The sequence below is a fragment of the Calypte anna genome, chromosome 14 (genome assembly GCF_003957555.1).
Source record: "Calypte anna isolate BGI_N300 chromosome 14, bCalAnn1_v1.p, whole genome shotgun sequence".
Taxonomy (NCBI): Eukaryota; Metazoa; Chordata; class Aves; order Apodiformes; family Trochilidae; genus Calypte; species Calypte anna.
In genome coordinates, this window is record NC_044260.1 from 649,174 (window position 1) to 665,664 (window position 16,491).

Below are 16,491 nucleotides of genomic sequence, written 5' to 3' on the forward strand. Positions count from 1 at the left end.
GAGGGACTGCTGATGATCAATGGGCACTGGGGACAATAGGTGCCAGCCTGGAACCAGAGCAAGACAAAGACTCCTGTTGAAGCCTGGAGACTCTGGGCACCTCAACCTGATGGGCAGAGTCCTGACACATGTCCCAAGAGATGGGGAAGGGCTGGCTCAGCCACGAAAGGTCTCCCCAGGAGGCTACACCAGTTAGTTTTTCCTATCTCCCCAGTGGTACGATGGCAAAAGCAGCTGCCAGCAAGCTTCAGCCAAGAGGGACAGCTTAGCTCATCCGTGTCTGCCAAGGGCTTTCAGTTTGGAAAGGAAGGCATTGATTTGACTCAAGGAAGAGTTTTCCATTGCCTTCCACGGGCTGTGCATCAGGGGTTTGTTGTTCTTTCCAGCCAAAAGAAACAGCAGTGGGGATTGGGAGAGATGGGAGAGTTTGCAGACTGGCAAGGCAAGGCTGCTGCAGCATGGAACAGCCAGCTGGAACAGAGACCTCATGGAGGGAAAAAAACACGTCTGCAGGCTCACGCAGTGGAACCAAAGGCTTGGAAAGCACAAAAGGCTGCAAAAACCCCAGAATATCCAAGGGGTTGAAGAAGAGAACTATCTACAAGTAGAAAGCAGGGTGGGCTCCTCTCCCAAACCAAAGGGCTGGTTGTGGAGCTGCCGTGCTGAGATGAGCCGGCACCACAAACCCTCACTGCCTGCACTGCCCAAAAGAGCAGGGTAAGAGGACAAAACCCAAGCTGGAATGCCTCTTCTAGTGACTCTTCCTGACAAACACCACCACCAAAGGGGTCAACAGGGTCCAGTCTGAGCACCTCAACAGAGTGAGAATAATGAGGTCGCTTCACTTCTTAAGAAGCGGAAAGATTACTGTTAAAGAAACCCAGCTTGCCTCCACCATGTGTACCAGTTTAGCCTAAAAAACCTAAATCTCCTCAAATCCATCCCCAGGGAAAGTAATTGGACTGAAATGGCACAGGTCACCTCAGATAACAGCCTTGAGTTGGGGAAACAAGGCAAGCTGGCAGGTAAACAGATAAGGGTTTCATAAGGACCAGGTACACTTTGCCTCAAGGCCATCCCTTGAGATTACCTCCACACAGGTCTTTACCTTGAATCCACTCATGATAAACAGTTAGATAATAAATTTCATTTCTCTAATAGTGTTTATGTGATTTGTCAAAGTACCATCTCAATAGCTGGTTGCAAAAAAAACAACAAGCCCCTGCTTAACATACGCCAAGGCAGCCCGGGTCTGTGATGTTCCATGAGCCACATCCTCTCCTCTTCAATAAAAACAAAAATGACATGGAATATGGGCTGGATTTGCTAGCAATTTCCAACACAAAATCTGAACAGCTTCTCCTAAAGGCAAGGAGCTCATGATTTATGCCCGAAAAGCTGGAAGCTGAAGGCAGGTGATTTTTTGAGTCACCCAGAACAAAGTGTGTTAATTAATTTTGAGAGTGGGCAATGGGAGCTTTCATAAGCTGCCCAGGACTGAGCAGGGGAAGGGAGACAAGCTCCAGCTACAGGGAATCAGCCTGCACAGCCCAAACTGAATCTCCCAGCCAACAAAACCCACGGAAAATGGATTTGTGAAATAATGATTTCTCCAGATCGCAGCACGGGATGGGGAAGGATCTTTCCAGCCCCAGGCTGGGACGTGGTGGGGACAGCCAAGCACAGGCTGTGTGGGGGGATGGGGAGCAGCCAGGACCCACCCAGCTCCCCTAATCCAGTAACAAAACCTAACAACATCATCTGACAAAATCAGGGAAAGGCAGAGCCTGCCCCTGTGCAAAGCCCACAGAGAAGGCAAGTGCTGCCATCTGAGCAACTCATGCACAGGACAGGAAAGCGTTTTCCCCAGTGTTTTGCTGGACTTCTCTTCCTCATCTTCCATGCCCGGATGACTTGGCTCACACTCAGCTTCCCACTGCACCCAGCTCCCATGCAGAAAACCCCAAACCTCGTGTTTTCTAGACTTTTCTGACGCTTGGAACATTTTCTCAGAGGGAAAGAGGTCTGATTTTGCTCTGGCAGTCCACAGCAGGCAAAGGTGTTTGTCAATCTCTCAGGTGAATGAGACTGTTCTCACCCATCTCATATCCTGTATTTGTTGATAGTTGGGTTTTTTTACCCTGTTACTCATCCACTACTGAATGAAGCAAAGCTGGGGAAAGTGCCTCAAGTGTTCCACTCACAGCCGCTCTACCAAAACAGGCCATCTACCCAAAAGACCCATCTTTAGACAAAGTGATCCAACAATAGCACTGATGATGTTTGAACTGGCATCTATTTAGACAGGCAAGCTCTTTGCTGCAGCACGCTGTCAGCCAGCACTCAGTACAAATGCCACGTTACAAGACAAAACACACAAAACACCTCTCTCCTTTTTTTAAACTCTTCCCTTCTATTTTCGTGCCTCTGCTCTGTTGTCTTATTTCCAAATCAGGCCCTGGATCCCCAGCAGATTCACAGTTCTGAGGTCAAGTCCCTCTGAATTTTACTTCAATGCCTTGAGTTTGGTTTTAAATGCAGGGACAAAGCTTTCTGTCTTCCTCACAAAGCATCTCTCCTGTTCTTCAAAGCTTTCCAACAACTGCTGAAAACCTCTGGTTCAAATTGCTCTCGCTGTTGAAATAAGGTCAGGCTGATTAAAAAACAGTTATTCTAGCTGGAATAAAAATGGGCAACCTTCAGTGAGGGCATCCTATGTAAGAAATATGCTCTTACTGAGCAGAGACAAGTCTTCACTGGCTCCAGGTAAAAGGAGATTGAGGTCACCTAACGACTCTGACATTTCTTGCTGCCTTTGATTCATTGCAAAGCTCTACCGAAGATATCAGCTAATTCAAGTGCTTTTTCTTGCTCTCCCTTATCACCCACATTTAGTTGCAGCTCTGATACACATTCGTGTGAGCACCCAGCTCTGTCACTCTGTCCCCAGACACCCTGACCTCGCAGCTGTGCCACCGAAAACTGGGGCTGGATGCTGAGGTATTTCACATCAGGCAATTCCTTAAGCTGGTCAGACCCACGGCAGTGGAAATGCTTTGACTTTCTTGTCTTAAAGATTAAATCAGAAACTCCAGTTCTTATGGGCAAGAAGGAGCTGGCAGGAGTGAAGGGAACAGGCAAAGGCTGGGGGTGATCAACAAGCAGAAGCTTCTCGAGACCCAAAGACACCAAGACACAACCACTCAGCCCCGCGCAGAGGGGCAGCTGAGCCACCCTGGCACTGTCTGGGAGTTTGTATTTGATCACATCAAACATAACTTTTCAGACCCAAGCATGGTCCATGCCATTTGCTCTTGTTAATAGGTTTGCTTGGATTCCAGCTCAGCCCAGCTCATTAGCCACACCGCCGAACCCAACACTAATTGTGGATCACTCTTATTGCTACAAATAAATAATAAAATTGCCTCCACGCAGGGGTTGTTTTCTTCCTCTCTTCACCTAATGCAGGTCTGGTAGCATCTCATGTATCTGTTAATGAAGTCCATTATATCCAGAGTTTCTCAGCAAGTAAAAATTACAATCATTAGCCAGTGACTGATGAGAGACAGAAGCACCATTTCTGCCCGGGCTGGCAATAACAGTACACCAAGTACACGTCCCAGCGAGTCGAGCCTTGCTCTCCTGTAATATGGTACCCAATGTTCTTCATTAGCATCTCTCTTTTAAATAGAGCAAAGACAGCATCCTGCGGCAGGTCGTAATTACACACAACAATTAATTCAGGGAGAAACAATGACGGGTGTTGCAGAGGCACATTTTGCAGTGGGGTTGTGAAAAAGTGAAGTGGAAGATGATTAGGAACATTTTAAAGGCTTGCCTAAAACTGAAAACAAAACAAGTGGAGGCACAACTGACAGCATGGTGGAGGAGACATGGCTGGTTTCCTTGTACACTACTTTATCATTTTTGTTTTAAATAGTGAAGAGACACAACAATCATTCTTTTGGTCCTAATACCCCAGTGACCAGGACTGACAGCCTCAGTCAGACCAGGACTTCTTGTGCCATTTGCAAACCATACACAAAGCCAGCTCGGCTGCTCTCAGAGCTGTAGATGCTCTCTTGCTGCCCTTTTGTGAAATTAGGGTTTAATTCTCTGGAATAAGTCTGCTAACAAAGACTCCCAACACACCCATCCTCTGGACAGCGTGTACTCGCTCATCGCTCCCTCAGGGGCTGTGAGAGGAAGGGGGGGAGGGAAAAAAAAACCAAATGCGCCTTGTGGAGCACAAAATGCAAGAGAAACCCAACACCCCTTCACAGAGGAGTGAGAGTTCCTTGGAAAAGAGGTACTGGATGCACTGGCTGCACTCAGCAGAGCACCAGTTTCGGCTGTAGGGCCTCCCATCCCCTCTGGATCATGTTCTGTGTTAAGCCTCCCCTGGGAACATTTCCCACGGCGCCGAGGACACGCATGTTTGTGATGCTGCTGTCATCCCAGAGGCCAACAATAGAGAGGGACAATTTGATCTTTATGAAAGGCAGGCAGCTGGCTGCTCTGTTCCCCTCTGCTCAGGGATGAGATGTTCAACCCAACCGGCACAGGGAGTAACAACAGTCGGAAGGGTTAAATACCATCATCAAACCCCCTCGGGGTTGTTAGCACTGTAGGTGCTGATGGGTGTAACCACATGTCCTATGGTATTTGTTCAATGCAAGAAAAGTAGCCCAAAAACTCAGTGAAGAATCAGTCATCCCCAGAGCCAGTGATCTGCACACCAGAGGAGCTCCTTCCCTCTTCTGCAGCCTCAAAGCACAATGCTGCAATGCACAGACCAGCCTGGCACGCAGCACTCAAACCCTCTCACAGCCTTTTGCTCCATGGATTTGCCTCTGAGCCCTGCATGGAGGTGGATGGAGGAGGCTGAGCAAGTCCTTCCAGCCAAGAATTCCCACACATTTGCATCAGGGACCAAAGCCTGACGGGTACAGACCAGAAAGAAATGGTCCTCTGTTGGGCAATGGCTTCCGAGTGCATCAATCTCTGGAAAATGATTGCACGACAAAGTCTCAGAATGAAACTAATTCATTGCTGCTCTCCAGCCTTGGGAACCAGATGAGTAACTCCACAGTCATTAGAACAATATCCTGGTAAAAATAAACAGGAAAGGGCACTTAAGAGGAATGCTTCGTAGTTAAAAATATGGTATCCCGCCTGAGGTCATCTGGTTTTTAACAGGAACAGCACGTGTGCCCCGAGGTGATCGGATCTGGGATCACTCCAGCCCTGTCACGGGCACACACTGGAGGATGGACAGGGATTCTTTTGCAGACTCAGTATCTGCTGTGGGATTCACTGCAGAAAACACAGCTCTGAGGGAGGAGGCAGCAATAGGAACATCTGACTACACGGGGAGGATTTGGGGCCTCTCTTCACCCAACAAGACTGACAAGGAACATGTTCAACTTCTTGTTTCTAAAACGGGCATTTCTATAGCAAAGGAGAGGCTGGAGCCAGAGGTGGTCACGCTGAGGACCAGAGAGGCACAGAGCTGATGCTGCAGAAAGGGCAGGAGGTGAGAAAAGTAGGCAGAAGGAGTACTGAAAGGATCATAAAAGCACACGTACATTTTCCTTCCCTGAAAATATCTTTGTGCTTTTATGGCAGCTCCTTGCTGTAAAAGCAGCTTACTTTTATGAGCAGAGCACAAGCCAGATAATGAGCAAACCTCCCACTGCACAAAGGAGGCAATGAAGGTGTTCTGTCAGCCCTGACGGTCAGGCTTCCCCAACACCACTGAAAGAAAATTGCCCAAACCCATCTCCATTTTGCCCACTTCAGGGGTGTGAGCTGCTCACAGACTGCTTTTTTCTTCCCAAAAGCACAAAAAAAAAAAAAAAAAAGGATCACATTAAAAAAAAATGATTGTGCCTACACAGACAGTGAGTGAAAAGCCTTCAGCCAGACAATGCAGCAGCTCCCACGTTGTGACCTGCAGAACAAGTCCATGGCTGCATCATCCCTGGTCTGGAGTAAAGAGGAGGAACAAAATGGGAAAGGGAAATAAAAAGGGGGAAAAAGATATTGACACATCCAAAGGACGTGGTAATGAACCACAAAGGTTTGTGATTTCAATGACACTTGAGAAAATCAAGAGCTCCTGACAGCCTTCCTCTCCCTGACCCCGATGTTTGCTGGGAGATGAGGGAAGTTTGATGAAGCCTCATGCAGGCGGACAAGCCTTGGGGCTTCCAGCTTCTCTGACAACCAAGTATTTAATTTTCTTGCTCTTTCTCTGCACATGGCTTGGTGAGGAAAAGGAAAACCGTGCCCTGAGTGCTGGGGCCACCCTCAGCCATCAGAGCCCCCTGCTCAGATAGTCCCTCTGCAACACTCCAACCAAAGCCACCACCCAGGTACGCTCTGTGTCCGTAGTTCATGCTGCCCATCAATGTCATACATCAACACCAGCTTCCAAACACCAACTCCTTCTTCTTGGGAAGGGGTTTAAAGCTGTGTCAGGATGCCTTAGAAAGGGGAATGGAAGGGAGTCAAGGCAGGTGGGCAACTCCAGGGGAGTGCAGATACTCATTGCTGTAACTGAGATGAGGCTCCTAATACCTACCAGGAACTGGTGCCCACCAAGCACTGCTGTGCTGGGTGCTGAACTATCTGGTTTCACACTCAGGAGAGCAGGGATGTGGGATGCTCCTCCTGAGAGCCATTCCCAGCTACTCATGTCATCTGGGACACAATATGGATGTAAAAGAGAAGGAAGATTTTGCTTTACTGATTTACTAACCTACTTTACTACCCATTTGCTACTCCCACGTGAGCAACCGGAGACAAGTGTCCCCTGGGAGCTCATCAAGGAGAAAATTGGTTGGACTTGATGATCTCTGAGGTCCCTTCCAACCCAGCCAATTCTATGATTCTATGAAATAAAACAAGGAAGCATTTTCTTTGGGGTGCCAACTCTGCGTGCCACCAGCCTGACACAAGCCAGATCCAGCACCCCCCTGATGACACCCCAACACTTCCTTCCCCAACATGAACCTCCAGGGACACAGGAGACGTAAGTGCATCGTGATGGAAACTGGGCAGCAGATCTCACAGAAATGCCCTCCCCAGAGCACCAAGCAGACTCTGTGTCTCTGCATTTCTTCGTCAAAGCAGCCCTATTTTGGGAGATCCCATCCTTCTGGGAACTGGGCAGGCTTCTGCTAAACAGACTGTGCCATGGACCAGCAAGAAAACACCCAGCTCACATCTGGGCTTGTGGCAGGGAGAGGCAACACTGGAAGCCTCCATCCACCTCCCAGGGGAGGCAACAGCTTCCCCTACTCAGGGCTCCAGCAGATCCCAGCCCTAGGCACAGATGCTGCCACAACCCAGGACCCTCCATCTTCCATGCCTCCCTGCCTGTTTAGGTCATACTACTTTATTTCTTGAATCCAGCTGCATTTTTTGCCTTGTCCCATTGGATGTAGGTGGTTGTAGAGTAACTTATATTAATACAGATTAACATCTGAGCAGAACCTTACAAGCAGGAGAAAATGTTTATCAGGATAGGATGGAGTGAGCCAGAGAGGAAAAGGCCTCTCCCAACTTCCAGGGCCTGCAGACCATCCTCTGATGCATATGGAAACAAGACTATTGGCTTAAATATTTTTTTTCATCTTTTGTGTGTGTGCAGACTTCTTCCAGCAGGGCTGCCAGCAGCTTGCAGTTTATTTTTAAAACACTAAACAAGAAAAGTCCAGTATAGACAACAAAACCCCTGGGTTTCTAGAGGCATTCTACAGAAGCTAAAAAAAGGAGGTTGTTTTTTAGGTCATCTTGGCCATGATCCACAGGGGACTGTGAAGTGAGAGATTCTGACCTCGGCTGAGAGAAGTGCTGAGCAGGCAGGCTGCACACTAGCTGGGTCCCAAATTCACTCTAGGAATGGGCACACAAAGGGCTCAGCCACCCCAGCACACCCTGCCTTGGCAGGTACCTGTGCACAGGGACTGGGCAGTTGCTGGGAACCCCCAAGGGCTGAGACCTTGCCTGGCTTGACACAGAGATGAAACATCTCAGCTCACAGATGCCAGGCTGGGCTCCACGATCCCCAGTGCTTCAGGCAGCTCAGCCTGCAAGGACGTGGTAAAAAGACACTGCACAGCTTCTTAAAGAGGATTTAGATAAAAACACCACCACCCCTAGCTGGGAGGCTGCAGGGAAGTGGTGTTGGGATGAAGGATGTGGCTCTCCCTCAAGGTGACAGCGCTCCTAATTGTGTCACTCCAGCCAGCAGGCCAGAGGAGGTGACCCAGTTTTGGTGCCTGTTACGAGTCTCCCAGCAGTGCTGGAAAAGGTAAATTTAGGAAGCAAACAGGCAGAGTGTTACAGACCCAGCCAGCACTCACTCCATTAGGAGACAGCTGGAGAATCGATGCCATCCGCTCACTGTTACAGCATCGCCGCGAAGCCCGGGGAGCGGGAGGCGTTACCAAGTCACTCGGAATAAAATTGCCACTAAATGGGGGAGAAAAAGAAAAGAAAAGCAAATTCTCGCTCTTTCTCAGGCATTGTAGGAAACGAAAACGGCTATTGCTGCCTGGTAGAGAGTCCAATTACGAATAATGTGTGTTCTCTCCCCGCACAAAGGATGAAAGGCATCAGAGCTGGTGGTGACATTTTAAGACCAGAGATGTAAGAGCAAATCCAAGCCTCGCTGCAAGCCCAGCTTTACCTCAAGAAAGAAACACTTTGTGCAGTCAATTGCCTTGCAGCGTCGCTTGAAGCCCCGCTATTGATCTAGCATCTGTTATAAGCAGATAATCATCGTTGCTGTGCCCTGGCTTCCACAACGGGATCTAAAAGCACTTTTCAGAAGATGGTTGAGGGCTGTTTTGTCTGCTCTCGCCCGCAGCTCCAGGCAGGCAGAGGTTCACGGGGGAGCCCAGGAAAGCTCTCGCAGGTTTGTACAATCTGAGGGTCAGAAAAGACCATTAAATCACTCTGACTCGTTCATCTCCCACCCCTGCAAACTTCAGCTACCTGGAGGTGCACTCCCTGCTCTGCCTCTTCTCCAGCCCTGGCACAGCCATTTCACACTCTGCAGTTCCCTCTCCCCACCCAGGTGCTAACACACACTGCCCTCCAGCCGCGGCTCACTCCTTGCCTTTTGTTAAAAATAAAAAAAGGCAGTGAGAGCTGCTGAAAACCCCCAGCACCAGGCGTTTTTCTCCTGCCCCCAGAAGGTTTCTGGAAGCTTGGCTCATTGAGTTCTGTATCCTGACAGCTCCCGAGCTCCTGGCTGCTTCCCAGCAGTGTGGGGAGGTTTTGGGCCAGGCACCTTCCTCCGAGTTTAGCAAGAAGTGGTCAGAGGTAGGTGAAACGGGGCTGCCAGTGCCTGCAAAACACCCCCCTCACAGCTGGCACAAGCACTTCTTATCCACTTGGCAGATTATTCCAGTCTCCAAAGGATAAGAGGATGGGAAATTAAAAATAAATGAACCAAGAGATACACATCCATCAGGAGCCAGGCGTTGTTAGCCCAGGTCCCTGTGCAACTGCTTCTTTAATCAAAACCTCATGAAGTTCAAACACTTGACAGAAGTCTAGAACAGAGATCTGGTTACCCTCAGCAGGCAAAGCTGCAACCTTGAAGAATAAAATCACACTTGTCTAACGGCCTCTATTTTCTTTAAAATCATGCCAAATCACACTGAGCCTGTTCCTACCTGTGACATCTGAGGTTTTGCCCTGCAGATTCCTGTGAGATGCAGGAGTGTCCTGAGGGGGTCAGAGGAGGTGACAGGAGAAGGAAGCTCTTGAGTGGCAGTTGAAGATGTGCCATTTCTAAATCTGGCCATGACGCCAGCCATAAATTTTTAAGAGGCTCAAATCAAGGAAAGGATTGCTGATGGATATGGTCCCCACTTGAAACTCACTTGCGTGGTGACAGACGTCAGACTACCTGGCTCAGGGCTATGCCACTTGCCTGTTTGCTACTGAAAGTGACAGAAACTGTCCAGCTTTCTAGAAACTCCTTGTGTGCCAAGCCTCAGCGAGCTCTTTAAAGCCTCCTGCCTGCAGGTCATCTCCTTCTCCTGGCTTGAAAGTGTTTGTCCCAGAGGAGTTGTTATTTAATACTTTCCCTAGTTACCGAGGGATGGGAAGTTTCTCCCCTCGTTCTGCAGTTTCCAAACACAGATGGGATTTATTGAAGTTTCTGCTGCTCTGACCTCATTAACACTTTACAGCAGGGCTCCAGTGCCACGCCTCCTCCTCGCCAGGTGCCCCTCGGCAGCCCTGCTGCAACTCGGGTCTCTCAGCCACCTTGAACACTCTTGGGAAATTTTAAGTGACTTTATCCCCAAAACAGTTCTGCTGCTGCCTCTCAAAACTTCACCTGCCTCGTGTGGGACCACGGCTCCCAGCAGTGCCTTTCATAACAGCCACAGCGGGTGGGAAAGCAGAGACAGCACAAAGAGGAGAGAGGAAAAAAATAGAAAAAAAAAAAAAAAAAAGGCAGAGAATAGTGCAGGAACACATCTAAGCTGTGCCATTGATAACATAAACTGGAGGTTGTCTGGGAAGGAGTGGGATTTTAATTTGCACCAAGGGAGGGAAGCACAAGATGGAGTGTGAGCCTGGGGTTTGATGGGGTAACACAGGGAGAGATGCTGGGGTAACAATAATTGAACCCCCAGCACATGCCTGCAGGGAGGAGAGTGGGAACTGGGAGTCCTGGGGCTGGTTTTGGAGAGTTTTTCTCCCCTGTGGAGAACCAGAGGGAGCATCAGCACAGCCCAGTTGGAGTCCTGCAAATTGCTCCACTTAGGCTCTGGTCCTTCAAATTGCTCTCTCTTAACCAAAGGACAGAAATCGACTCAGCAAGCATCAGGGTTTTCTCCAGAGCCACTCTCCCTGACAGCCTTTGGAGCTTGTTCTTCATCCCCAAACCCTGCAGATTTTGCTCTAAAGAAACATGTCTGGTGCTTACCAAGGTAAATGCTTCAAGGCCTGGAGATGTGCCTCTCCACCAGCTGAGCACTGCATGGAGCTGGGCTTCCTCCATCACAGATTTATTCAGAGGCGCCGCATGACAAGGACAACCCGGCGCCAAACTTTGCAAGAGGCAGAGCTGGCCAGAGCTCAGCAGAAAGGGGAAATTAAGACACTGAACTAAATCAATGCCTCCCCACCCAATTTCTACCCAAATCAGGAATTTCATGCACAGGAGGGGATTTGATCAGGGTCCCACGTTACTTTTTAAGCACAGAGAGCGCCTGGCACTGTGTGGAAGCCCAGCCTTTCCACTAAAGCTCCTGTGAGCCCAAAGTAATTCAGATGCAGGAGTCATTTCTGCTTCTGGGAAGGAACCCAAACAGCAAAAGACAAAAGGAGCCTGTGCAGGGGTGCAGAGAAAGAAAGAAGAGCTGCTGGCTAAGTGCAGGCACTGATCACATGGAAAAGAGGATGGGCAGGAGGTAAAGGAAGCAGGTCAGGGAAAATCCAGGGATGGCTGGGGCCAGTCTTGCTAAAATGCACCTGAGAGAGGGGGCCTGCTCGTGGCTACAGGTCCCACAGCCTCCCTGCAGAAGCCTTCCAGCAGTGCCTGGTGTGAGCCCTACACTGGGATGGGCAGAGCCTGAAAACACCAGGGAGATGCTTGGGGACCCGGGCTGAGCAAGCGTATGGATAGGGGCAGACGGACTGCGAGAGCCATTCCAGCCGGGGAAACATCCAGAGCCAGGCTCACCTCCCCAGAGCTTTCCACCAACACACCAGCTCAGGTTGCTCCCTGCACACCCATGCAGAGATGCCTTCTGCTCCCAGGCGCTGGCCCTGCAGGTCTTGCTTGCAGTGCCACCTGCTGCCAACGGCAACGTTCTTCAGACACTGAAAGGGGACAACAGCAACGCAGAGCAGTGAATTTCCCGCTGTTACATCAGCTTTCCCTGTCCTTTAACAGCAGCCAAACTCTTGATCCACAAAGCAACGCTATTTCCCAAGCTGTGGGCGTTCCACGAGTCGCAGGCATAGCAGCAGCTGCTAAAAAAAATACTTTTTTCGTTGCCTTTTATGCAGCTTCTCGCTGGAGCTGGGCTCTCCCCCCAGAGACCACATCCTGAATCTTCTTGTTCATTGATTCTTTTATGCTACATGATGACTCCACAGTGGAAATAAACGTGGCATATTCCAGTTCGGATTTCAGACACCGTGAGGCTTTTTAATAAGGAGTTGCATGAAAAATTAGGGAGGCTGCAACAAAGAGCTCCAATGGAGGTTTCCAAAGTGACTCACAGCCAGGAGAGCCTCACATTTCCAAAGCCCAGCATGAGACAATCTCAAGAGCCCCCATGCTCAGAGAGAGCTGAGTCCTCCCTCTCTGGAAAAATAAGACCTTTTTCAGAAGACTTCCCCAGGGTGAGAACCCCTGCAGGGAGTTTGGGGAATGTTGGCTGAGATGACATCCTGTTCCCACGAGGGCTCGTGGGGAGAAGGTTTCACCCCACACCTCTCCTGTGCTGCTGAGGGTGCTGTGGGGTGGGAGTCATCTCACAGCCCACCTGGGCCCCCCTCTTGGCACACTGGCTCTGCAACACTCCACAGTGGGGCTGGCAATGATTCCTGATGCTCTTGAAGGGAGGAGTGAACTGCAGTGGTAAAGGGCAGTGGAGACTCTACCAGTCTCAGCTCCTGAAATGCTATGGCACCCACAGTGACACTGAGCATCCCCTGTGCACAGGTATCCCCCTCTCCTGCTGCCAGTTCTGCAGCTCTTTGCCAAGATTTTGCAGTATGATAGAGGGAGTTTTTCTTCAGGTTAACTTCTGGCTGACTGGTTTTGCTTCCTGCCATCCACACAACCCACTGCCAACGTATTCCAAGGGGAAAGCAGAGGGCAGTGTCTCCAGTGCAACTCCCACACTGGGGGTTAAAGCCATTTGTGCTCAGTCCCAGTAGTAACCAGTGCCTAGCTGCTGGGGTGGAAAGTGTCTGAAGGACAGGTCTGATTGCTCTGCTCCCCTCTCCCAAGCTCAGTTCCAGACTCTTTCTGCACTTCACACTGACTCCAGCTCCTCTGTGACACTCATCAGAGCCACCCTCAGCCCCAGGAGCTTTCCCTGCAGCACAGCTCCCTGCTCACCCACTTCTAACACCCAGTAACTGAGCACCATTCACTCCCCTGGCTCAGCAGTCCTCCCCAAAAGTGTTTTTTCCTCCAGTGTGGCTCAAAGGCCATCCCCCTGTAGCAGGCAAAGGAAGGCTAAAGGTATGGGGGTGCCCAGCACGTGGGTGGCTCTTACCACATTCCAGAAGAGTGGATTGAAGGCGATGGAGAGGGCAGCAGCAATGAAGCCAGAGTCAGTCACGTCCACGTAGCCGAAGAGCCGCGCCATGGCTGTCACATCCACCTGGGGAGGAGGAGGGGGGGAGAGCCAGTTACTGGGGGTGCAGATTCCTTTTGGGGGTGCAGATTCTTTTGGGGGGCACTGGGCCTTGCACCCAAACATGGGGCACTTCACCTGAAAACAAATGCCATCAGCTGCCCTGCAAAACTGGATGAATTTTTCAACAGCCCCAAGCAAGGTGCTGTTCTGCTTTGTCAAGTGCTGTGTCAGGGTGTAAAGGCCAAGAGGAGGGATGGGGGGGCTTCCAGTCCACCCCCACCCCAACACCCCAACACCCGGTGGGCAATGGCCTCTCAGGAGCCCCACAACTGCAGCTGGGCCCAGAAGGACACAGGCACTGTGAGGATGAGCACCAGACAACCCAAGTGTCTCTCCAAGCTGGAGGAAGAGGAGCAGCGTGTCACAGCCCCCGGCATCCCCAGGGGTGGGAGACTGCCCCAGGGATCTGGGAATTCCAAGCAATGGACTGTGTCACTGTGTCAGCCTCAAACTTGCTTTCCATAAAGTAAGAGTGATGCAAATCCCCTCCACAGCAAGGAGGGTTGAGTTTGGATGGGAAGAAGCTGCAGAAGACCTTCCTGGTCTACTTAATGACAACAAAACCCTTAAGAAAGACACATTTTTCCCAGGACATCTCCCTGACATTGTCAGCATTTCTACGTGCACCACATCACGCTGCTTCTCCCTCCCCACCCCTTCTCCCTGCAGTGGTATTTGGATGAAAAACATCCAGTGCCACCTTTTTTTTTTTTTTCTTCCCCCCAAAAAAACTTTGAAAACAAAAGACAAAATAGCCCAGCCCAAGCCCTTCCCTCACTTGAATCAAAATCAGGACAAGGAGATGTGGAAGGTTTTTGCTTCCCAAACACAGCTGTGTTTGCAAGTCCTTCAGACGCCTGGGGACAGGAAAGGCTTAAAAAGGCAACAGCTCCACCTTGCCCATCCAGGAGAGAGAATCCCACCGGCTCCTCATGGGTTCTTCGAAGGCACCAGGGCTGCAGTGGGATTCATGGAAAGGGGCTGCTAAACCTGCCACAGCTTGTAGCCAAGATAAAAAGGCCCTGGGAACAGCTCACAGCACACCCAGCTGCCTCCTGCACAGCCATGCCCACTCGTGCTGCAAAGTGCACAAGCAAAGCCCCTTATCCCTCCAGGAAAACAGGGGGATCCTTGGGGTCCGTGGCTGCCTTCAAACCACCCCAGCTCCCCCTGGGCTCCTCCACCCTTGGGACAGGAGTGCTGCCAAGGAATGATGGCAAAGAGCCCCCAGGGCCTGATCCTGACCCATCTCCCCTTATTCCCACCTCGCTTCCCCTCATGCCTGAGCAGCCCTTCACCATCAGTCCCTGCAGGCTGAGAGCTGTGAAGCTGCAACCCTCACACCCAGGCAGCCACTGGGGAATGGTCTGCTCCCTCTTCAGTTGCAAACCTGTGGGACCAGGACAGCTTCTTTCCTCTTGTCTGGTACGGCCCAGAGCAAACAGCCTGAACAAAAGCTTCTTGACCTACAAACTCCTGGCTGGCAACATCCTGAACATCTCACTCACCTTCTTTTCTCTTCCTCAGCAACCAAATTCACCGCTGCCAGTGGGAGGCAGATTGCCCTGTGCCTGGCGTGTGCTTTTAAGGATAAAAGGGGAGCCCAGGAGCTGTCCTTGCAGGCTCAGGGCTGTGCCCATCTCATGGGCACAGAACGTCCAGCTTTGCTTCTTCATCCCCAACGGGTGGTGATGGTGGCAAACGTTGCCCACTTACCCACAGCCCAAAAGTCAGGGAAGGTGAGGGCTGCAGGGGCAATGGGGTGAGAGCTGCACCTCGGCCAGAACCGCTCTGGTTTTTAAATCATCACCGCTTGTAAATCAGCACTACTGCTATAGGTAAAACGTCTTCATGAAGTAACTGAATGAGCTCGCTTTGGAGTCGTGTTTGACAGCTCAGCCACAGCCAGGTAGACTGTGGGTAAAACATGACATAGCCAACATCAAGTAAACACAGCAAGAAATTATTTTGCATAAAACCAAGCTGGAGGACAGCTCAGCTAAAACCTCTGCCACTTGTCAGCGACCTTTCAGTGTTTCCTGCTACAAGTGTTAAGCACGAGAGCCACCACCAGACCTCTTAAGTCACTCCCTCACAGCACTGAGGAAAAGCAGTTTCTCTTCCTAAGCGTATAAATAAATACCTGACAAGCGCTGTGACAGCTGCACGGACACAGGGGCCGGAGCCGCAGCCACCACCCGGGGGGGTTATTGCCACCATCTCCGCGGATGGCTGCGGGGCGGTCCTCACCGCCTCACACCAGTCCCTTCCCCGCCCTCTCTCCCCTCCACCCCCAGCCCCGCCGGTACCTGCCCGTAATCCAGCCCTCCCAGCCCTTCGCAGCACTCCCGCGGGAAAGGCCGCTCCCCGCCCGCCGCTGTGGCCGCACGCTTCCCACTGCCAGGCCCCGCCATGCCGCGGGGATGGGGTCGGCTCCCCCCTCCGCCCAGGGCTGGACGAGCGTTTAGTCCCGCCTCCGCCGCCGACAGCGGCAAGGCCCCGGCACGGCGGGTACGCCGTGCCGGGGCCTTGCCGCTGTCGGCGGCGGAGGCGGGACTACGAGCGCCGAGGCCTAGTTGGGCCTAGGAGCGCGGCCTAGTGGGGCCTAGCGGTGCGGCCTAGTGCGGCCTAGCGGCGCGGGCTATGGCGCCGGGGAATCACTGACCTCGCCGCGGGCTCGGCCGCCTCTGTCGTGGCTTGCGAAGAGTTGTGTCCGGCCGTGGCTGCGGTGTGGAGGGCGGGAGCTCGTAGCCTGCGGGCGTCTGGACTTCGACCTCGGTGAAGCAACCCGAGGCACAGGGTCGGCCCCCCCATCACCCTCCCCACCCCTCCCGGGTTGTGGCTGCTGCTGAAAAAAAAATAAAAAAAATGTGAACATTAAGTATTACATGCTCAATATTACGCATTTCCAGAGCAAAATGTAAAGCCATGGAGGCTGGGTGTATTTTAAGGGCACTGCATAACAGTTGATTGCAGCTTGCTCCTTGCAGCAGGTGTAGTGTTTGTATTGCTGTTATTATTCCTGCTAATGTTGTTTTTCTTCTCTCTAGGATGTTTCGGGTTGTTGCAGCCTCAAGAA

General features: G+C 51.2%; 1 protein-coding gene across 4 annotated transcripts in view; it reads right to left on the reverse strand.

Moving 5' to 3' along the window:
- Positions 1-16,175, reverse strand: part of PEMT (phosphatidylethanolamine N-methyltransferase) — a 40,331-nt gene extending 24,156 nt beyond the window's left edge. Inside the window, exons 1-2 of one of the 4 annotated variants that reach the window (XM_030460233.1) lie at positions 15,722-15,899; positions 13,269-13,376 (exon numbers count right to left, since the gene is read on the reverse strand). In XM_030460233.1, coding sequence (XP_030316093.1) covers positions 13,269-13,376; positions 15,722-15,826 — 213 coding nt within the window. In that variant the 5' untranslated portion in view covers positions 15,827-15,899. Of the gene's footprint in view, positions 1-13,268; positions 13,377-15,555; positions 15,650-15,721; positions 15,900-16,077 lie in introns of those variants that run through there. The other 3 variants (XM_030460234.1, XM_030460236.1, XM_030460235.1) reach the window with 3 other exon arrangements.
- Between the last annotated feature and the right edge of the window lie 316 nt (positions 16,176-16,491).